The sequence below is a fragment of the Arachis duranensis genome, chromosome 6 (genome assembly GCF_000817695.3).
Source record: "Arachis duranensis cultivar V14167 chromosome 6, aradu.V14167.gnm2.J7QH, whole genome shotgun sequence".
NCBI lineage: Eukaryota > Viridiplantae > Streptophyta > Magnoliopsida > Fabales > Fabaceae > Arachis > Arachis duranensis.
This window is the reverse complement of record NC_029777.3, coordinates 1,693,820-1,716,835: the sequence shown is the minus strand read 5'-3', so window position 1 is coordinate 1,716,835 and position 23,016 is coordinate 1,693,820. Positions and strand designations below refer to the sequence as shown.

General features: G+C 35.7%; 2 protein-coding genes across 2 annotated transcripts; one reads left to right on the top strand and one right to left on the bottom strand.

Moving 5' to 3' along the window:
• Positions 1 to 398: 398 nt before the first annotated feature.
• On the top strand, positions 399 to 1,797 carry LOC107491830 (soluble inorganic pyrophosphatase 1). The gene is made up of 7 exons (XM_016112747.3): positions 399 to 519; positions 622 to 650; positions 748 to 813; positions 899 to 1,006; positions 1,138 to 1,203; positions 1,300 to 1,502; positions 1,590 to 1,797. Exons 1-7 carry the CDS (start codon positions 399 to 401, stop codon positions 1,630 to 1,632), a joined length of 636 nt encoding a protein of 211 aa, XP_015968233.1. The 3' UTR covers positions 1,633 to 1,797.
• Positions 1,798 to 2,434: 637 nt separating this feature from the next.
• LOC107491891 (endoribonuclease Dicer homolog 1) lies at positions 2,435 to 13,250 on the bottom strand. Its single transcript, XM_052251383.1, is given in 23 exon segments — positions 2,435 to 3,020; positions 3,122 to 3,486; positions 3,594 to 3,758; positions 3,861 to 4,778; positions 4,860 to 5,059; positions 5,152 to 5,252; positions 5,605 to 5,623; positions 5,626 to 6,181; positions 6,281 to 6,376; positions 6,457 to 6,618; positions 7,011 to 7,193; positions 7,276 to 7,426; positions 7,522 to 7,755; positions 8,310 to 8,470; positions 8,569 to 8,691; positions 8,782 to 8,954; positions 9,467 to 9,698; positions 9,778 to 10,172; positions 10,321 to 10,531; positions 11,282 to 11,395; positions 11,507 to 12,185; positions 12,384 to 12,726; positions 12,847 to 13,250. Coding segments are annotated over 22 exon segments (5,661 nt in total). The 5' UTR covers positions 12,629 to 12,726; positions 12,847 to 13,250; the 3' UTR covers positions 2,435 to 2,842.
• Between the last annotated feature and the right edge of the window lie 9,766 nt (positions 13,251 to 23,016).

Below are 23,016 nucleotides of genomic sequence, written 5' to 3'. Positions count from 1 at the left end.
AAAAAAAAGGGGAAAAGGCATGGACGTAAATAAGAAGTTTGAAATATCTACAAAACAAGTGTTGTGGTGAGCTTACATGTCTCGTCATGAAAGAGGCGAGGTATGCTCTCATGGCATTGACCACTTCTTCCTCCTTCTCTTCACCTCCCTATATAAATACATCGTCCTTCATATTTTCTTGGATCTGATCTCTCTTCTTCTTCTTCTTCTTATTCTTCTTCTTCAAACTCTTTAATCTCTTCAATTCCTTCATAATATCATCGTCAACCTAATAAGGTACCTACGTGTTTTGTTTCCATTCTTATTTGTTTTCTGCATTACATCAAATACCATGCATGCATTGTCATCCACATACACATATACATGGTTTTTTATTTTTGTTTGGTCATTGTTGAAAGATGAGTAAAAAGGATGAAGAATCCAAAGATAACCGTCAGGCACCAAAGTTGAATGAAAGGATCCTTTCATCACTGTCAAGGAGATCAGTAGCTGCACATCCTTGGCATGATCTTGATATTGGTAACTGCAAATTAAACCTTTTTTTTTTCTTGATATGTTGCCATTCAATTTACGTACACTGCAAGGTTAAAATCATTTTCTTCTTCATTTTTCTATATGCAGGACCTGATGCTCCCAAAATTTTCAACTGTGTAAGTTTTTACCTTCTTGTGTCTGCAATAGCTTTGTCTTCTCCTAATGCAGCGATTTTCTTGTTCGATTGATGGTTGTTTTTTTCTTTTTGTGCAGGTTGTGGAAATCACCAAGGGAAGCAAGGTGAAGTATGAACTGGATAAAAAGACCGGAATGATTAAGGTGTGAACTCTGAAAGAGAATTTCTTTTCTTTGATATTTTTGTTATTTAATTAATTAATTAATTGTGTAAATGAATAATGGTCAGGTTGATCGGATTTTGTATTCATCGGTTGTGTATCCTCATAACTATGGTTTCATTCCTCGCACACTCTGTGATGACAATGATCCCCTTGATGTCTTGGTCCTCATGCAGGTAAACGAATGTTACTTCGTTCTTTTTAGGACCAAGTTTTTTATTACATGAGTTAATAATCACAACACTAAAATTGACCTCAAATCAAGAGTGACTGAATGATTGAGTGATTTGTGAATGAATGAATATAGGAGCCAGTACTTCCTGGTTGTTTCTTGAGAGCCAGGGCCATTGGACTGATGCCTATGATCGACCAGGTACCTACCTACCTACCTATTTATGTATGTTATTTTCAGGTGGAATAGAATAAAGAATGGCATTTATTGATGAGAAAATTGAAAATGAATGTGTAGGGAGAGAAGGATGACAAGATAATTGCAGTATGCGCAGATGATCCAGAGTATAAGCACTACACTGACTTCAAAGAACTTCCGCCTCATCGTCTCACTGAGATCAAACGCTTCTTTGAAGATTACAAGAAGAATGAGAACAAGGAGGTTGCTGTCAATGAGTTCTTGCCTGCAGCCACTGCTTTTGAAGCCGTCCAGTCCTCAATGTTTGTATTTCTCTCTTCATCTATCATAATCATAATCAGATCTTGTTAGCTATGTGTATAACTGAATTGCATTTGCATGAAATGCAGGGACCTTTATGGAGAGTATATTATGCAATCCCTGGGGCGATAGGCAAGAATGCTGTTTTCCAATGGAATTCCATCCATCCATCAGAAATAAGCCGCACTTTTCTACTATGTTTTGATTTTTTCGTATCTCTACACCTTTTATACTTTTTTGTATTTAGTGGATACTAAACCACTTGTTTCGGTATATTAAGACATCCTTAATGTGTAATGCTTCTGGTAGAATCCTTACATTGGAAATGTATAACTATAATTTACACTTTCCAAATGAATAACTTGATATGATTTTTCTCTCTATTTTGGCTCCAACTTAGAAATAGAATTATATTATGTGTATATTAAAAATTAACCACCGATCAACCATCTGTATAAAATATTTGTTAAAATATAAAATACACATGAAAAATATATAAATTGACATAAATATATTGTGGCTAAATTTTAATAAATACACTTGGCTAAAGGAATTGCAGCACTTCCAATTTTTCAGTTTAGGTAAATATTTTTTTGAGGTGAAAATGCTCAACAATAAGTATTTTATTCAATTCATTGAAACAAATATAAATTTATCACCCATTCTAAGTTCCTCCAATGTCCTCCATCCAAACATACAACTGAGTGGAGGCGGAAGTAATTTAAGCAAAACCATAAGAGCTGGTATGTGCACAATATGCATCATTCAGAATAAGCTATAAGTCCTATAACTGTTACAATCATAAAGTGAACACACATAAAGCTCTTCTTTTAAAATTTCACCTGTGTTTTACTCCCATCCAAACGCATAGTAAGTGTCATCCAAAATTTGCATGAAGTGTTTCAGGAGTGAGCATGCATAAGTTTTGTACAAATATCACTAACGATTTGTTATTGGATTAAGATGTGGGCAATTTAGTTGATAGAAGTATAAATAATACTATCATTTTCAGTGACAGTGTCGACAGGTTACCTATAATATGAGCTCTAAAAAACAATCAAAGACTACATAGTTGGCTGTTTCCCATCCTCTGTTGGAAAGACTGGCCTTGGTAAGTGCTCATAAACATTAATCATAACTTAGAAGAGTTGAGGACTTGAGGGTCATACATACTATCATCTCTTGTGTACTTTTATCAGCGGAATCAGAGATGATACAGCACAGTTGTAGATTTTGCTGCTGTTTATTTATTCAAGTATTCACTGAATGACTGAAACATGGTATATAAGAATTGTTGAATGTTTAGAAAAAATAGAATGAGAATAACCACTCACTCCATCTTTCATGAGTATAATTTATTTAGTAGTTCTAAGAGAAGAACAGCAGCAGAGTCTTTGGCCTTCTTGACACTGGGCATTGGCTCTCCAACACATTCATCTGTCCATCCTCTATCAGTAGTATTGACGCGCACCGCAAATGTGAAACGCTTCGCATGTGCTGGACCACCCTCATTCACACATCTGCATGTTTTAAGTGAAAAAAGTTATGCTATTATCAAAGTTCCACAGTTGGCTCTTGTTGGGATCCATACGACACAAAAATACACAAGTAACTAACATACCGATAGAATGGCATAGGCCAATTTCTTCGCAAACAAATATCGTTTAATGTTTGTCTGGTAAATGTTTGGTTTCCATTCTTTTTCCCATTTTCATCATTCTTCTGATTCTTTGCCACCTCCTTTTCTTTCAAAGCAGCTAGGGCATTTCTGGCAGCTAATTTCTGAGCCATTTTCTTTTGTGGATTTTGAGCGGCCCCAACTTGCACGCCATCAATGAATACTTCAACAGTGGCCAGATTGCCAACACGACTTGCTCTGTATTCTAAGCCTTCGGCCTGCTGCTGGCATCGCTCTTGCAGCTCACGCACAGGATGCATTGGCAGAGTCTCTGGTGTAACCATGGGATGCAATAGAGGCTGAAAAACCTGGGAAGATCAGAAAACTCCATCAATTTTTAGTTTTATACTTCCATTTTGGCAAAACATGGGGAAAAAATTGCCAAGCCATCTAGGTTTGAAAGGTGGATGCCAACCTTCCAAACGAGAGTAGTGTCCCTTCCACTATCAAGAAAAATGGAGCCAGCAATAGATTCAACAATGTCACCAAGGACCTTGGGAGCTTTGCAGTCTCCCAGGCCAAAGGAGTTAAATCCCGGTTTTGACAATTCATCCTGAACTTCCTTGACAAATTCTTTGATCTGCACACAACAAAATTACGTCGTCAGCAGAGATTGGGAGAATAGGCACAGGTTATAAGATCTGTCTAAAAGCAATAATCTGAAAGGCCTCAGAAAGAAGACCTGCTTTTCTAAGGCACTAGACCCATGTCGGAGATGCACATGAAGATTGTGTTTAACTGCAACACGAGCAAAATTTTCATTATTTACAGCAGCAGCCCGAAGGTCAGTCAATCGTCCCGGTGGCAAATTTGTGTAAGTGAAAAACAAATGCCTGGTAATAAGATGGTCCAAAACTGCATCACCAACAAATTCCAACCGCTGATAACAGGATACTCCTGATGATGGTCTGGACGCATGAGTAATGGCTTCTACCAGAAGCCCCCTGTCTTTAAACTTCATATTCAAAGCACCTTCTAATGCATCAAAATCAACACTCCTAAGTATGCTCTCTGGAACATTGAAAGGCTTTCTTGCACAGTCCATCTCATCAGCAGGATCAAACTCTATCTGAATGCCAATCCATTTCATAAGGTGGTTAGCGGCACGCTTACCTCCTTGGACATAATATACACCAATGAGTGCTTCCACAACATCAGCAAGTGTCTTGCTGGACAGTACTCTGTAAGAACTTGAATCACTCTCAAGCTCACCATCTTCCAGCTCATCTTCATATTCATCAGTGTGACAATCCATTCTCTCAGTGTTAGAAATGGATGTATCCTGGTCAAATAAAGTTGACTCTCCATCCTTGGTATCCTCATCGAAGACAGGCAGCACCCCAGGAGCCGCCCATCTTGATGGGGCAAAGCGATCTGCTTGAATATATGATTGAAGGCCTTTACTTAATGCATACTGATATAAAACCATGTTGCTGACCATTTGTTGCCTCATCCTAGTAAGTTGGCCCTCATGTTTCTGCGGGTATTTTAGGAAAAGAAATCGACTAACGACCCATTTCAGGTAAGCATCTCCAAGAAGCTCTGCCCTTTCATAGCAGAATGTCTCCTGACAAGATGCAGCAGTCAAGGCCTCCAAGATCTGTTCATGTAGAAGTAGAACACATGGGGTTAACAACAAAATCTAGCACTAAAAGCTAACTATCTTGAGCTGAGAAGATACCTTCAAAGCCTGCACAGGATAATTTATCATATTCCTAAGCTGAACTGCAAGTAGCATACTTTCAACCCTCCTCATGATTGAAGGCAATCTCTGGGCACCCCGAACAAGTGATCCAGGAAGAGGGTGTACTAGGCATAGTTCAGGAGGAAGGAACACGTAATATGTTTTGTCATGAGATTCTTCAGATTCTCCTTCATGTGCTACAATAATGACATGTGACATTTCCTATCAATGAAAAATCTATAAATTTGAAGAACAAAACAATTTGAGGATAGAAATCATCAAAACGCACCTTCACTGTGTTCGAATCGAGGGGAAAGAAGATTCTTACAGTATGACACACCACGCCCTCTTATAAGCGGTTGATGCTTGTAAATCAAATCAACCCCATACCTACAATAAATCAACAAAATAACAAGTAGCCACATGCACCCTCTGTTGTACAGGAGGAGACAAAGTTTCTCTGATCTGGAAGGATCAACAAACTATTGGCACCTTCCGTGGGATATTGTTGGTAAGTCCCTCACATTTTAAAGGTGGCAATAGAAGTTTCCTTCACAGATCAATATTAGCTCCTTGCTCTTCCCAGACAACATTCGTGGTGCACATTGGCAATCAAGTTATCAAAAGAAAAGGTTAAAAGATGGTGAAGTGGGAGGCTTGTTTTGACGGAAAAAGTATCTTCAAATCAAAATGGTAAATATCTTAGAAAATATTATAAACTAAAAGAGAATGCACATCATACTTTTGCTTGTAATAATCTTCTCTGCAGACATATCATAACGTATTGAATCAACATAAAACCTCTTCCCAGAGTGTGCAGCAGTTACAATTTTCCCAACCAGATCCTCTGCGTTAGTACAAGTATCCGCCATCATCAATTTTCCTTTGGTCGTCAAACTGATATGTTTTTGTGTTTGGATGGCATCTCTGTTAGGAACCAATCCTGAAGCTTTTACCACATCAAACTGGGCTACAGCTCCTCTGATTCCATAGGTTGGATGTGCTTTTTGCCCAAACGCCATGCCATGACGCAATTTTCCAAATCCATACTCCCTTCTGTCTCCACCTAAAGTTCTCTCATTAGTACCAAGGTAAACATCTGGCCGAGCCTTCTGGAGGGGATTTTTCCATGCATCCGATCCAATTATTGTCTCGACCATAAACCAGTCAATTTGTTTCACAGGATCTACAGACTTATCGCTAATCATTGGGACAAATAAATATGCTTTTGCGGGATCCCAAGGAGTGGTAGAAGGTTCAACATCCACATCCAAGACAATGCTCATTAACCGTACATGAAAGCTTTTCAGGGTCGCCAACTGCATGTCAAATATACGTATCATTCCAGCATCAGGAACCTTTTTTTTTTTCAGTTACAAACATCTGAAATAAATATAGATAATAGTTAATTAGTAAACCTGACTCTCACTGATATCTATTGACCCTCTAAAGACAAGAGATGCCTTTGTAGTCACAGTTCGAGCGATAAATAGATCCATTGACATCGATAACACCTACAAAGAGAAATAATCAGGGGGAGAAAATGAATAGTCAACTATAAACTAGAAGCAGTACCACAAACAGAAATTACTACCTCTGCATCCAGCTCATTGCCAAAAAGTACTGCAAAATCTGAAACTTGAGTTAAGAACGGATCCTTTGAAATTCCTACATTTTCGCACTCCACGGAATACATATAAAGATGAAACAATTTGGAATTGTTGTAAGCATCTTTTCCAGATAAGATCCATTCTCCCTGAAATCGAAGATAACACACTAAGCAATAATGGATATTTTAGGGCAGGTGAATAAACCCAAGATAAGAAAAAAAACCTACTTTTAACTAGAGGCATGAGAGAAAGCTTATGTACTTTATAGTACATTTATACTTGATCTTTTGGTCTATTTTTATTCCCATAGAAGTATAGGTGTTGTTTTTTAGATGTAAAAATATTAAAGATTGCACAAGTCTAATTTTTGTCCTCTCTACTCCATCAATAATCAATCTCCAGAATCTTCAAGATCAGAGCATTGATACCTATGCTTTCTTTGCAGACAAAAAATGGCAGTATTTTCATGCCAGCTATATACCAAAAGTCCAAAACCCACTCAGAAACTTAGACCATATGGCTTAGAGAATAAACCAACCTTCAGTGTGTCAGCCACACCTTCAGGATAGAACTCCCTGTGTCTAGCAGTCCCTGGAAGTGGATCCCCTTCATCATTTTGCTCAGCCTTTTCTCTTTCTCCCCCACTTCCTTTGTCCGGCAATAGCATGTCAGTGAATGCTCCCATCTCATGCAATTTCTTGCAAGCAGCCAGACAAACAGCCTACAAAACAACAATTAATTAAGCAATGCTTCTTGAATGAAGATGCTCATAGTTAATCAAATCTATAATAATGATTGCATGCCTGTTGTGCCAGACGCATTGAACTGCAGATAGGACCCTCAAGATTTTCAAATGGCGCATTACAAGGTAGTTGAAGCTTGCAAGAATATTCAGTGGGACATCCTGGTTTTTCATGCTTCTCCATGATAAACTCAGGGCGAAGAATTGAATACCTGGATAACAGATGGAAAGAACCCAAGTTATAATTGAAAGGACAAGAATAAAGAAACTGCAAATGAAGCTATACTCTCAAGCAAAAATGTAGCACCTGTCGCTTGGTAGTTGGGAACAGTAGAAGTGGATAAGACCTACAGCAGAATTTAAGCTCACAACTGCCCCGGTTGACTTGACCTGGTAAACTGTTCCCGGTCGGGTATCTACTGAAATCAATCTTGAAGTGTCTTTCAGATGACTAAGGTCTGTTCTCTCTATTGCTTCTTTGCGTAAGGTCTCCTCGCTGTTTCTTGCATTCCTAAGGAATGCTTCATGTGACAAATTTCCCCTGTATACAACACAAATCACAAAAACAGAATGACACACATATGGTAGTAAGATATTTTGGTTACTTAGCATCCATTATAATGCAAAACCGTGCTATGAAAAGTAAAGCAGTCAAACAATGCTGATTAAGATCCATTGAAGGAGGGATTTTGATGCCTTCACCCAAAAAAAAAAAAAACACTTCAATTCCATTAAAGCAAGTAATTGACTTAAATAGATGCAAATCAGCGAACAGATCATTCAAGGAAGAAAATAAACCCAGATGGGCACTGGCAGATCTTCAAAAGGGTAGGGTTGGCAGGTTCCCCTGAAATTCTTTTTATTCAATGATCATCCATGAAACCGTTACATCTCAAACAATTACCTCAACCATGATCCCCAGACCAAAAAACAAAAGAAAAGAAAAGACAATATGACTCCAGTTCTGCCAGTGCAAGAGGCCAAACATAGTAGTTCTCTCAGAAGGTCAAAATCCTCTCAGGATTGCAACAACCTAGAAATGCATTTTGATCCACAAAGGAATATATCAATACTTAACAAGGACATAATCAGTACCTCTCAACCATCAGGATGTAATCAGACCCAGGCTTTCTAGCACGACCCCTAGATTGAATGTATGCCAGAACAGTCTTTGCAAGGTCAAAGCGAATAACGACATTGCATTGCCGGATATCAAGCCCTTCTTCAGCAACACTAGTAGCAACTAACAATGTAACCTACAAATGAATCCTAAGGTTAGATTGGGAGAACCAAAGTATTATTTCCCTCCCGGGTAACTGATAATGGAGAAGTGTGACTAAGAAATAGATCTCACCCTCCCATCACGGAACTTGGCAATTGTATCCTGCATTTGGTAGGTCCGCATTTCCTGACTATTGTTGTGACCAATCAAGCTTGCACATTTCACAAAACTAAGAGATGGGAGCTCTGCAAAGACCTACAAGATTGGTGAACAGTGGGCTTATATATCTTGAACACACAGCTGAATCAACCAAAAGGAACTATGCAAATAATGCATATGTATAACCTTCGGTAGAACTAATGCAGACACAACACGCTCAACAAAGATGATTGCACGGAAGTCTTCTGTGTTCTGATACTTCAGTAGTATTTTGATGAGTGCCTGCACCTTGGGGGTCACCTTCCCATCAGCTACAGCTGCTCCTATTATGACATCCACATGCTCCCCACCAGAGACAACTACAAAAGAATGTTAGAATAAATAAAACAGAAAACTACATTCAATCTCAATTCTCAACCATTGGTACTTCAATAGCATTAGAAAGGGAGACAAAAATTAGACATTTTGGAGGGAAAACCATGATGTTGACAAAGAACACGGTGTGGAATGGTAAAAATCATAATCTCAGTGCATATGTTAGGCTTAGACAATATGAAACTCTTATGCACAACGCAAACATAGCTGTAACACCTTTTTGTCTCATTAAAACCAATCTGTACCATCAAACCCAGAATATATGTGCACAAGTGAATTGCAAAACAGTGATTTCCGCAAAAAAAATATATTTTTCCCAAAACCTGACTCCTTCAAATTCCTACATGCTCTGAAGAGTTACTGGAAAAAACTTAAAATTTACATTTTATTCAGATAATATACAGATTCGGATAACCACAACATAACGCTAATAATCAGATATATTAGTCAGGGCCAGGTTTGCTAATAATAAAAAAGTGAGACCATCCAGGCTCACCATGACTGTCTGGAAGTTCTCCTTCCTCAATCTCTTCAGGTTCAGTCCCATTGCAAGTTGTTTCATGCTTTGAGTCATCAACTTCAGCATGTTTGTCAGAAACTGCACCCTCTGACAACTGACATTTCAGAAGAGAGACAACTTTGCTAAGATAAGATTCCTGAAACTTGACATCTAGTTGGTAGTTAGCCCTTTCATCATTCTGCAAAGCTGCTAGAAAAGATTGGGCAACCTGTACATAGAAGAGAGAAAGGGATTATAAAGTTAGCCAAGATACTCATCATCCTCATTCTCCATGAAATAGTACATACCTTAAATGCACACCACTGCCCCAGTTCACCAAGTGCATAATTGATAGCTCTCAACTTCTGAATTAGGTTTGCAGCTCCATCACTTTCTGTTCTCTCAGAAACACCATATACTTGTCGCAGCTCCTCTTTTGCGCCAGCATCTCTAGCTCCCATAAACTGCCATTTGCTTCTCCTTGAACTCGATTTTGCAGCTTCTTCAACTTCAACCTCCATCTGCTTTATTTGCTCATGTAGATAACATAAACTGCCGGCTTTGTCATACTCCACCACAACTTCAGAGGGCATGGGCACATGTCTCTCCAGCTCCTTGCGATCTTTAATGGTACAAACTATTGAATCCAGCTTGCTCTCAAGATTTCGAATTTTTATTGCACAATCTACTTGGCTGGAGACTCCTGAATATACGATAAACATGAAGAGATTTAAAATTAAAACAAGGAAAATATGACACTTAACAATCCTCGGGTAAACCTAAACCATGGCTTAAAAAAGTTATGAACAGAGTACAGGATCCAATATTAAGTTGAGAATTTGAATAAATACCCTTCAAGTTTACAGGAGAAGCAGTCATTCCAAATACAGATGGCCTGTTCTCTTTAGGAGTTGTGTGGTAGAACTCAGACATCACCAGCGAATATGGATGTTTCTTAACAGCATGATGGCACTCATCAAGAATTAGGAGATTGATTGCTTCCATTTTAATGATGCTATGCCTCAAGATGTTCAGAAGAATTTGAGCTGTCATGACTAAGACCTAAAACAAGAACAGACAGTTGAAAATTCTCAGCTATCACAATCTGGCCAAGAAAAAATTAAGAACCTTATGAAAAACAGCTACAATGACTTCAAAAGGTACACTCTGATTACAAATTCCAGGTTTTTACCTATGGAATGAGAGTTCTGGGTATACCAGAACCCCACGAATTCGGAAATCATATTCTTGAGGAACAACAGCCATCAACAAAATCATGCTGACATGATTTGACAAAAAAATGCACAATACACTATACTACTAATGGAACTACGCTTAGATTTATATCCAAACATCAACCATTGCTTCTAACTTCTACTTTAGACATAAAAATATAGGTAAACCTCAAACAATTTATACAATTTTCCTTTATACAGACTATACTAAGTTACAAAAAATTCTATAAAAGTAGGAACTAACAATTCCCCATTCACTATGAAGACTGCTTTACTATAACTATAATATCTATGCAAGTTTTTCTTTACATTTCAACAAGGCATACATAGCCAGAAACGAAAAACTGATATTCAACAATAATTGAAACAACCAACAACTTTATACTTAATCAGTAGCCAATATCTATAAGGGACTGGATAAGTATCAACAGCTATGAAGAGAACAAATCATGATCAGATCATCAGACATCAAAAGTCAAATGTTTAGGAAAACACGCATCTTAAATAAAACTCAGAATAAATCAAGAAACAGAAAGCACAGCCCAACTCATCTTGAAAAGAGGTTTTAAAGGCATACATGTTTAGTGTCGAATTCACGCTGCCACCTTCGAGCATCCCAGAAATCCTGACCCATTTCTCCACAGTAATGACCCACTTGATAGCCAGTCCGCTCACGAATTACTTCAGCTTGCTGTTTTTAGACAAAGAATTAGAATTACATCAACTTTACATTGCGTTGGATAAATCATTAATGTCTCTTAGCAGAAACATTTATAAATATATAATTGTAAAATTGTATTACCTGGTAAACAAGTGGGACTTTTGGAACTAAAAATACTGCAAGCATTTTTTTATTTTGCTTTTGCAAACTCTCGTGTATACTTTTGATGAGAAGAACTGCAATGAGGGTCTTCCCTGCTCCGGTTTCAAGAAAAGCTATAGTATTCTTCGTCTTTGCCTGCTCAAGAACATCCAATTGATACTGTCTAGCTTTCTCCTCAGGAACCCTCTCCTTAGCCTCCTCAGATGTCTTGTCAAGCTTTCCATTGCTTTCCTGTTTTGTGTCATTAGCCATTTTCTCTTCTCGATCCCTACCGGCTTCCCAAGTGCCCACGCGAAAAACCATGTCATTAGAACCCAATTTATCCCTCTCCCAGTAACCCCTCTGCTCTCTATCCCTCCAATCCCTATCTCTAACATCTCTCCAGCCACAATTGCCATAATGTTCTTTTTTCCTGCTACTATCTTTGTCCCTCCTAACATCAATCTCATCTCTACTATCCCGAGGCCTCTTCCTATTAAAACACCTCTCTTTCTCCTTGAATTGATAATTAACTCTACCAGAATAATGCCTGTCATTCTTATAGTTGCCAAGCCTCGCCCTTTTGCAGTATCTCTCTTCACCATCAACATCATATTCCCTCAACTGATCGCGCCCTCTGCTCAGGCCTCCGTTTTCCACAAAACAACCAACCAAAACTCTCCCTTCATCATTACCATTCAACAACTTATTGCAGCCGTTAGTTTCAGCCCGTGGATGCTGAAAAGCATCTGCCGTACGACCATGCTTCTCTGCAACCAATTCATTCTTCGCGGAACCATTGGAGGCAGGAAGTGGAGTCAGAGAGTGCTGCAGCTTGGAGTGTGCTACTGCAGAAGGAGGGGCATCATGAGGCAACCATGGTTGTTGTGTAGCATTGGAATTGGATTCGGCATCAAGCGGGAGGCCACCACCATTCTTTATGCTATCAAGGATTCGATCAATCCCACCAAAGAAATCCTGGTTGGAAGCGTTGTCAGGCTGCTCAGACACAATTGAAGACACATCAAAATCAATGAAATCACATGATATGTCCTCACAGGCGTCCAGCCAGTAAGAAGGGTCACCCTCCCCTGACCCCGGAACCCTATTCCCACCCTCCATATCCCCTAAAAACTAAAACTTCAATTTGATAAGGAAATAAAAATTAAAAATCGGATTCAACAGGTCGAAACTTGGAGTTAGAGAAGTGAAGCGTGGTGCTGCAGAAGCAAAAGAGGGTTAAGCTCAGAACTCTGGAGTAGATATTAAATAGAGCGCACGAAGCACGCAGAAGAAATAGGAACAAATAGAAAGAGAAAGAGCAAAGTGAGTGAGTGCACCAAAAACCACAAATCCTGTAGTGTGATTCTGTAAGATTCCGCTGTCTTTCAAAGAAAATTATTCTGGTGCTCCTTTTTTCTTTTCAATTCCGATTCAACCCTCTTCAGTCTTCTCCAACTCCCACGCGTGCGAGCGAGGGAGTCACTTCAACTCTCAACTCTTTACCTAGAACACACAACTCAAGCTTGTTAACAGTTACTGCATTTGTTTCTGTTTTGCTACCGGATTCTGAATTTTGCTTCTTCTTCTTCCACTGTTGCCGCTTTTTTTTTTTAATCTGTTTTTGGGCATAAAAGAAAAACCACAGCGACAGAGATAGAAGAAACAGAGCAAAATCTCAGACTCGGCGGAAAACACTCCCAACACACACAGGACAGCCACAACAAACATTAACCCAATAGAATTCCATCGCATTTATTAAGGAAAAAAATATAGAATTAAATAGGAGAATGTTTTCTTCTTTTCTTTTTCTTTTTTAATGTTAGATATTTTTTTCACGACTTATGTACCTGATTATGAGTCGGGTTTTACCCACCCGAATCAATATCCCCCAAAGTGCAAATGCCTTCAAAATATAAATAAATAATATTAATATTATATCATCTATCATCTATCTATATCTGTATCGATATAACATAATAACAGCTTATGATATTCTCTACCCTTTTTATCTCATTTTTAAGATATCGAATATATATATTTGCAAAAAGATATTATTTGATGGGACAAAATTATTGGCAGAAGAAGATAATAGACTTGACTCTGTTGAATTGACTTAAAAACTATCCATCAATGGCATCTCGGTCAAAGGATTATTATTTTCTAGTTACTAACTTTTAACAATTGGCATATATATCAATATTCTCCGAATAATTTAATATTGCTTTAATGAATAATTTAATTTTTAATTTATTTATTATTTATTATTAAAATTAAATTTAAAATTTTTATTTATAAATATATAAATACCATTGGAACCTAAAAAATAACATACTCGTTAGAAAAACTTGAATTCATTGAAAACAGTTATGTAGTGAAATAAGAAATATCTATGGCGATTTCACATAATCCAAGACCAGCACATATGCATCTTTTCATCCTTATGTATTCTCCCTCACCTCATTTCAATGTCTCGTGAGTTCTTAACAAACCAATAATCAGTACCAGTTTTATTTGTATCATAATCAACTACCATAACACCATATGATCAAGTTCATATCTACATATTCTATCAAAATGTAACTACCTGACTTTTATCTTGTCATGACCAAGACTAGCAGCCAGACACTACTATTTAGCTAACTTTAAATACTTTAAACCATATATTAAGTGTATACATATGAGCTTGTAGCGCTAATCGAGAATGATATATATAGTCACGCATATTGGAATAATTGTAAATTAAGCCGTTAATACAAGAAATGAAAAAGCATAGCATAGCATACTCATATCATACATGAAATGTCTAGAGGCCTAATTTATCACAAAATCCAAACTCATACTTAATTACTTACTATATTATGTACATACTACATCTTTAATGTTTACAGGCCCCGGTTCACAAGAGTCACCCTAAACTGGAACCCAATCTACATTATTAAATAAATAAAAAGAGCTAGCCCTCTAAAAAGACTATTCAAGAGCGAGGATAAGGACTACTATTATTAAGACTACTAATATTACTACTACTACTACTGCTGCTGATACTGGATCTCCAGAAACTGCTGTTACAATATGCTGAAGCGAGGGAATCACTTTAATGCACCGATGATGTTGCTGCTGCTCGCATCCTCTAGAGTATAGATCCGCCATCATTTGGTCAATCCACGCCTCTGAGCTAAACTCAGTTGAAGGTGCAGAACGAGGGCTTTCAGGAACCCTTTGCCCGTCAAATCCTGGCTCAGCTACAGGTGATAGTGGTGGAGCGTCGGGCATAGGTACATTACTACTTGATCCTCTTCAGGGTCGGGTATGTCAATGATCGGAGATTCCGGTATTGGCTCTGCCATATTCAGAGGATAAGGCGAAAAAGGATGCTAGCCTTTGCCGGGATGAAGCTCGGATAGCAGTGTATCATAAGACATGTCAAGGTCAAACTCCTAGCTGAGCAGAGGGTGAGAGAAAGGACGGTCGGAAAGATAGTAGGTGCATGTACGCGAACTACCCTAAAACACCGCGCTCTCGTTGCGGGGTTCACGTATCTGCCGTACGCTGGGTACTCAAAGAAGATCACATCGGTTCCCATCTGTGGACATGGAAAAAAGGGAGTGAGAACCTAAGGTTCCCAGTAGGGTACTTTACGAAGAACCTAAGGGGGTCCGCAACCTAAGTCTAATCGTTTATAAGGTCACAACAATAATTAATCATACAAACAGATGCAATCACAAGTATATAACCGTATAACAGTCACATGTACAAGTAAGCAAAGACAAGCAAGGAAATGTAGCAACCAAGTATGATGCTTGTCTAGTCCTGCGCAGGTCATGAGCTCATGCGTCGGTTGGCTACCCGCAGCCCGACGTTACTTGGTGCTCCCAGTGAGTAGCAATCCATATGGCGGGCGTCCCCACGTTCATATAGTCTTTGGTCAGACGGGATGGAAGTCCGCTTTGCCAGGTACTTCTTAGCACCTTGGGGTTTACAATTTCTTCTTCCACGACACATCTCAACAGAATTTATTTCTAAGGGGCTTCTCCTCTCTTCTTTTGTAAAAGCTTATGTCTGACTCTTTCTTAAAATGCCTCAACCTTGTCATATTTTACCATTTTCTCTTTTTTTTTTTACTTTTTTTTTCCGTTTTCATTAGGTTTTTAATGACGCTTTCACCCCTAATGCTATTATTTTACTATTTTATCTTCATATTTTTCCTAATATACCTTTCTCATTGATTAAGTTAATTATTCATTTTTAATTTGACCTTGTGCCTGAAATTACTAATATTCTCCTAAGTACCCTAATTTTACCGTTTAACCTTATTTAGCATCCAAATTTTACCGGATTAGTCCTAATAGTTGCCCATGCTTAAAGTTATTCCTAATATTTTTATTAAATGCCAATTTTTATCATAAGAAACCTAAAATCAAATTTATCCTTTATTAATTTAATTACTTATTCTAGTTACCGCTTTTTACCGTTTTACTTCTAACATTTACTAAAACTTTTATTTAGGCCCAAAACTTTTTTATAATCATAATCTTGACCCAAATAATTTATATAATTACTATTTTACTCCTAACGATACTAAATTCAGAATTTTACTTATTTTTCATTTAATTTATATTTTTAACTCTTTTTTTACCCAAAATTGACCATAACACCCTTCTTACCTTTCCACCTTTATTTTATAGGATTAAAACTATTTTTCTAACTACTTTTAACTATTTTCTATCATAATTTTTGTGCTTTTAGTGATTGAAAATTTTAGAGGTACAATTTTTATATTTTTCTTCACTTTTTGTGACGTTTAAAGCTTGAAAACTTAAACCTCAAGTGTTTCCATGCTTCCAGTTGTTTTCACACAAAATTCAGAGGCAATACAATAGTATGTTACACATGTTTAGCATGCCAAAACAGTTGTAACTCACAATTTCTAGAAATTCAAAACAAGCACAAATTCACCACAAAGTGGCTCATATAAGCACCGAAAACAAGTACAACCATACTCTAACTAATCCTAACCCTTACCCCTTATGTAATTCAGTTAGTAAACCTTTCTCACACTAGAAAATGCGCATACAAGGGCAAAAACACAGCTAGTGGTGGTGAGTTTCGTTTTTGGGCCTAAAGTGTCGCAAAACATCGAAATTCATCCACTGTGAGCTCGAAACTCCTTAACTCCCTAGGCGTGCTCCATGGGTGCTTCAAGAGGAGTTCTCTATACATGGAGGAGAGTAAGAATTTATCATGCCTACTATTTTTCTAAAAGAAAAAGAAAAGAAGAAAGAACAAGAGTTTACCTAGCCGAAATTCGGTATAAACGCAAAGATTGGCGAAAACGGACAAAAGTTTGTGCTTGTATGCTTTGAGTACTTGAAGAACACTTGAAGAATAGTATATGAATGGTGTGATAAGGGGCTGAAAACGCAGGTAGTATGTGCAGAATTTTTTCTGTTTCTCCTCTCTCACTCACAGTTTTTATCTCTCTCTTTATGGTAAAATGTTATTGAACTTTTGCTTGGTAATTGGCTTAAATAAAATTTGAAGTCTAAACTAATTAAATGTGGTAAAAGAGGGTTGAAAAAATTAGAGAGAAATGGGCTGATAGCAAGAGAGAAGGGGTGTAATTTTGAGGAAACACAGTTAGCGTCATAATGACGTATTTATCTGCAGTTAACTGTGGTTAATTACTCGTGGTTAAAAACACAGAAGAAAGGGATGGGAGACTAAGATAATCTCGGCCCAGAGAATAAGAGAGGGAAGCTGAGTTACTTGGGTAGCAGGCAAGAGGATTCAGGACTTTAGGAGTTATTTGCGAAATACTAGGCAGAAATTTGGTTCGGATAAACTTTTACCGGGCAGTAAAATAATTAATGGCTAATAACTATTCTTAAAGAAGTAAATCATGAAGAGATAGCTAATACAAATCTAGAGACACATTTACTTGAGTAGAAATTACTTTTACCACTGGTTCTGAGGTTTTCAGTTACTTGAATTTTTTTCGGTGCACGTACAATCGTCACTAAAGGCGTTTTTACGGCTCAAAAGATTCTGGTGTAGTAACTAAGCCGATAGTAATATAGTATTTAATATCCATTAGTTAAATTTGACTTAGAGAAATTAATTACTCTCATAAAACCAAGTTTGACTTTGTAACTCTCTTTTTTTTAGCCAGAAAAGTCTATTTAATGAAAATCTGGTTCTTACAAAAAACACCACTGGAATAAAAAATGATCATATCTCGGATATTAAGTTACCAATTTGTGCATTGTGTATATCTCGGATACTAAGCCCGTATTCTATTTTTGTATGTATCTCGAGTACTGAGACTCCATTTAACTATTCTGACATAGATTTGGATCTCAGTACCTGAGATGTGTTCAATTTTCAAAACCCTCTCAGTAACCGAGATATAGTCAATTATGTATTTATTTGATTATGTTATACTTTATTTATTTATTGAAAACATTATATTTATTTAATTTAAATATAAAAAACCTAGAAATGAGTGCTTTCTACAATATTTTTATTTTATTGTCACGTTTAAACTATGACTATTAATAAATTAATGGTCACTGTTTTTTGTTTCATGTCATGATTTAAAACTATGATCAATGTCAGCGTGATCATAGTTCAATAATCACGAATTTTTTAGCTAACGTTAGTTTTATTTTTATTGCTAAAAAATATGTCTATAGATACATAATTGCATTTTGTTTAAATATTCTATAGTCACATTTTTAAACCATGCGACAAGATATTCTATAATCACAATTTAAAATTGTGACAACAAACTATTCTATACTTGCTGTTTCAAATCGTGACAACAGACTATTCTATTGTCAATGTTTAAAATTGTGATGACCAACTTCTATATATACAATTTTTTCATACATTTCTATAGTCACGGTTTTTTGTGACAATATAATTCTATATATTCACCATTTCTTTTTAGCTTTATTCCTTTTTTCCTCTTAATGTGTACCATTTTAGAATTTGTATTCATATTTCTTATATACAAGTTTTATTATTTTATTTATTTTTAATATAAAATTTTAGTAATGAAAATAAAGTCATGTATATAATTCAAGATGTAACAATAGTCTTTGCATAATCAAAACGTTATATTGTACACATAACTAGTAGAAGATCCGTACAATGTACGTGCAAAAGATATCTATTGTTAAAATTCTTATTTTTAATACACCTCTCACGAAATAATACATTATTATTTGTTTAAAAAATCTTTGTGATACCCATAGATTAAAAAAAATTAAACAACACATCCACTCTATTATTTTCAACAAAAAAATAGTAAAATTCGAGAATCACCAAAATATGATGGCTTGAATATTTTTCTAAAAAAGTATCATTTTATCTATGTTCTCCCAATTTATAGAAATAAAAATGAAACAAAAATTATGATTAAAAAGTATTCCTTCAAGATGCATATGCGTTTCGCTGATTTTTTCGCGGTGCCTTAGCACCTGTTTCTGATTTTTTCGTGATGTCTTAGCACCAATCTGAGAGAGAGAGAGAGAGATAATTCAATGACAAGATCAAGAAGTATTGTAAACCAATCCCATAATAAATAAGTTACAAATTATATAAGCTTAAACAATATGAGAATATAGAGCAATGAGAGTTACTGCATTTTATTGAATTTTATAAACAAGATCTACAAACATAAAGGACTACATACTTAACTTTGCATATAAGCTAATGATCCAATATCTATATTCTAACAATTGATGCATTACATCAGCAATGAGACTAATAAAAATGTACAACCCAAACTTAAAATATCAATTCCTATTACATGTACACAACAAAAAAATTTCATATTGTTCACAAAGAAGAGTGCACACTAATTATACAACCTGTATCTATTGCCCTATATAAGTCCTAATTAGTAGCTTTAGGTGAGACCCATGTCACTTAGCTCTTTGTCCAGATGCAGTATCATTTTCAAAAGCTTCAGCCTCATCGGATTCATCAAATTAAATCTTCAAGGACCTTTTCAATTTCTTCAAGAGATCTTTTTTCTTTTGTTCATCCTCAGCACATCCTCTTTTAAGCCCGGTGATATATTCCTAATTTCAAAATTTTTCAATAATTGAAACCAAATTTAGTACATCAATATAAATAGTTATACAAAAAAAAACAGCAAACAAAATCCAAAAGATTTTCTATTTCAAAAAACAAATGATAAATATTGGGACATTATCTATTAAAAAGAAATATTTAATATTGACCTCTTCACTTTCAACAGTTTCATCACATGAATTTTTTTAGTGATCATCTTTTATTTGACTTGACATCTCTCCTAAAATATTAGCAGACTTTCTTTTAAAAAAAGGACACTATTATAGCAGACACAATAATATTTTGTATTAACATAACTTAAAAAAGGGAGAGGAAGATTTGGAGGAATAGATAATAGAAATTTTCATATCTTCGTCAGTTATCAAGTCAACAACATTTACTTGATTATAGGGACATTGAGATGAAACAGCAAAGAGATGAGAAAAGCTAGAAAGAGTCAACACATCATTGGATATTTTGGTAAATTTCGAAGGACTCTCAACGAATCCTTCACCTCTTGGAAGAAAGTCAGCCTTGTACAACATAACAAAACACATCCAATATAGCATAACATATCATCAATAATCAACAAACCAAAAGAGAACCAAACTAATAACCAACTCAATAAAAATATACAATAGGACAGAATTCAATTGTATATTTTTTCGGGACTCAAATCTTATTCGAAAAGCTCAAACATTCTAACTATGGCAGCATCATGACAAACACGTCTCACGTGATAAGTACCTTTGAACTTGTCCATTCCAAAAGGCCTACTAAAAATTTTAAAAAGCATAATTTTTCCAACTATCTCTTGATAGATAGGAGGAGATTGTGTACCAAACACAACCTACACAACAAAAAAAATAAAATAAAATAAAGGAACAAAAATAAAAAATATAAACAAAAAACCATGGATAAAAAATTCTATAACCTAAACTCAACAGATATAAAAGGGTATGACTAAAATATCTTACATCTACATCCTTGAGATGTCGTTTAAACAACTAAGCGCAAGTCTTTGTCCCCAGATAACTTGCCTCACGATCAAATAATACGAAGATTAACATAGCAGTAGAATCCTCAACCAACACCTTTACTCTAAACATGTAATTTATTTTTTAATAATGCAAAAAAAAAAAGAAAACAGCTCACACTATATAAAAAAATCATAGGCGAACAAACAAAAAAGAAAATATTCTGATTAAATAAACCTGGGTGTAACATTTGTAACATGAATGTTGCAAAATTGACATAAGTAAACTCCAAATTCTACCTGAACACTTCTACCATACACACAGGTAGAGTACCACCAAGGACTATCTCGAACCAAATAGGATAAACATTCATCATATGCATCTTTTATCTGTTTGTATGCTTTGCTTAATTTCTGTTCTGTCTAAATGTATCACATGCCTACTTGCTAGTTGTTTTACTTGCTATGTAGATACTTTACTTGTTTGCATTACTTGTGTTTTCTACTTGGATTGAGGAGGCTCGGTAGGTGGTGGCGATGGGATCGTATGGCAGATAGGTTGGTGAAGGCTGTGAGACAGCAGTATTTTAGTGATAGTTAGAAATCCCTTAAGTTAGAATACCCTAATTTATGGTTTGAGTTATTTATTTTGTTAAGTTTGAATATTCTGTATCTATGTGAAGTTCTAGGATTGCGTTTGGCGTCCCAGAACCTTATATCTTACATATTGGGTACTGTTACCATGCTGAGAACCTTCGATTCTCATACCATATATTATTGTTGTTTTTTAGATGCAGGTCGCAACCCACTTCGATGAGTTTTCGGACATGGTGACAGAGCGAAGGATAGTTTCTCTTTTGTTTTATTCTGCTTTATTTCTGTTGTAGTTACTCTCGCATCTTTTGTATATCTATAACTTTGTTACCTTAAAGGCCTTGCTTTAAACTTTGAGAGATAGGAAGTAAATCATTTATAAAACTCTGTTGTATATCTTGACTAGTCGGCCTAAATTCCGCAAGCTGTGACTAGTTCCTTTTGTATATCATATATATTTACTTTGTTTATCTACTAGCTACTACCTTGTATCTTGGAGTTCTAATGCAATGTTGTATATTTAATATTCTATTCTTATCTTACCTACGCATATAGACATCGTGTGTGAACGCTTTGCATTTTGAAATTTCACTTTATGAGATTTTGAACTTATTTCCTTTTTCGGGCTTCTAGTTATATAAATTCTTGAAAATATATTTTATAATAAGAACTTTAGATCTGTCGTAGCACTTTATTATCCTTCGCTTTACGGAATGAGGTAAGGTTTAGAATAATAGGGTGTTACACTTACAAATTGCAGTAAGAGCATTACATCTACATCTAAATCAGAAGATAAATATCTTATTTGTTGAACTATAAATGAGAGGAGGTGTAATATTCGATTACAAAGAATCTTAATGAATAAAAACATAGACAAAATTGAGTCTCTTTCATTTCTAAATCTACACAGATATACTGCAGTATGGTAGGATACCTTTTCCTTGACTCTGAATAGATCTCATCACTTTCCAAATTTGCAAATAGTTCTACAAATGTCAAGCTTTTCTCGAAATGTCTTCCACTCATATTAGGGCCTTATTACAAAAGTCAAAACACCCATAAATAAAGAGCAGTACAATATAAAAAGGGATCATTATACCGCAAAAGGAAAAGAATAACAATTATTGACAAACTATATTTGTTAAAATAAATTGAAAAAACCAAAAAAGAAAATCAAAAATAGAAATTAGAATCATAAACATGGAAAAGGGAGAAGAGAAAGTGAAAAGAAAAAAGAAGGGAAGGAATAAATAAAAAAGAGAAATAATTTTTTGAATTTGAAACAAAAATCGAAAAAACACAAAAAAAAAACAGGAAAAAAAGAGGAAAGAAGAGAAAAAGGAAGAAAATAAAGATGGATGGTTGCTGTTGTCAAAATTGAGGTGGCAGCGGCAATCCTTAAAATGCTTCTTTATATATTTTGCTATGAGAGAGAGAGGAGGGGAGAGAGAGAGGGAAAGGAAGGAGAGAGTTTTATTTTGCTAATGCTATGTGATAGAAACAAAAGACAAAACTAAAAAAAGTGTTAAAATTAAAAAAATATATTAAAATATAGTAAAATAACAATTTTTTTCTTACTTTTCATCCAATATTAAAAAATCAAGTGGATCTTATCTATTTTTATCCAATAAAAAATAGTTGTGGTTTGTTAGCAACCGATAAATATAAAAAAAATTGAGAAGGTAATTCTGAGAAGTGGTTATTGTGGTTATAATAATTGTGCTTATGATGGCAGTAGATAAGGAGTAAAAATAGACTATGTTTTGCTCTTAACATATCAAATTTGTCATATAATTAATTGACCTGGACTTGGTCTATAGTTTGATATATATATTTTTTTAAATTATTAAGTTTGGCT

What these genes read in the sequence shown, in the direction of transcription:
- LOC107491830 (XM_016112747.3), top strand. Translation starts at nt 399, where the DNA reads ATGAGTAAAAAGGATGAAGAATCCAAAGATAACCGTCAGGCACCAAAG. An exon ending in CTCCCAAAATTTTCAACTGT is followed by an intron (nt 651 to 747) that starts GTAAGTTTTTAC and finishes CTTTTTGTGCAG; the next exon opens with GTTGTGGAAATCACCAAGGG. An exon ending in ATGTCTTGGTCCTCATGCAG is followed by an intron (nt 1,007 to 1,137) that starts GTAAACGAATGT and finishes GAATGAATATAG; the next exon opens with GAGCCAGTACTTCCTGGTTG.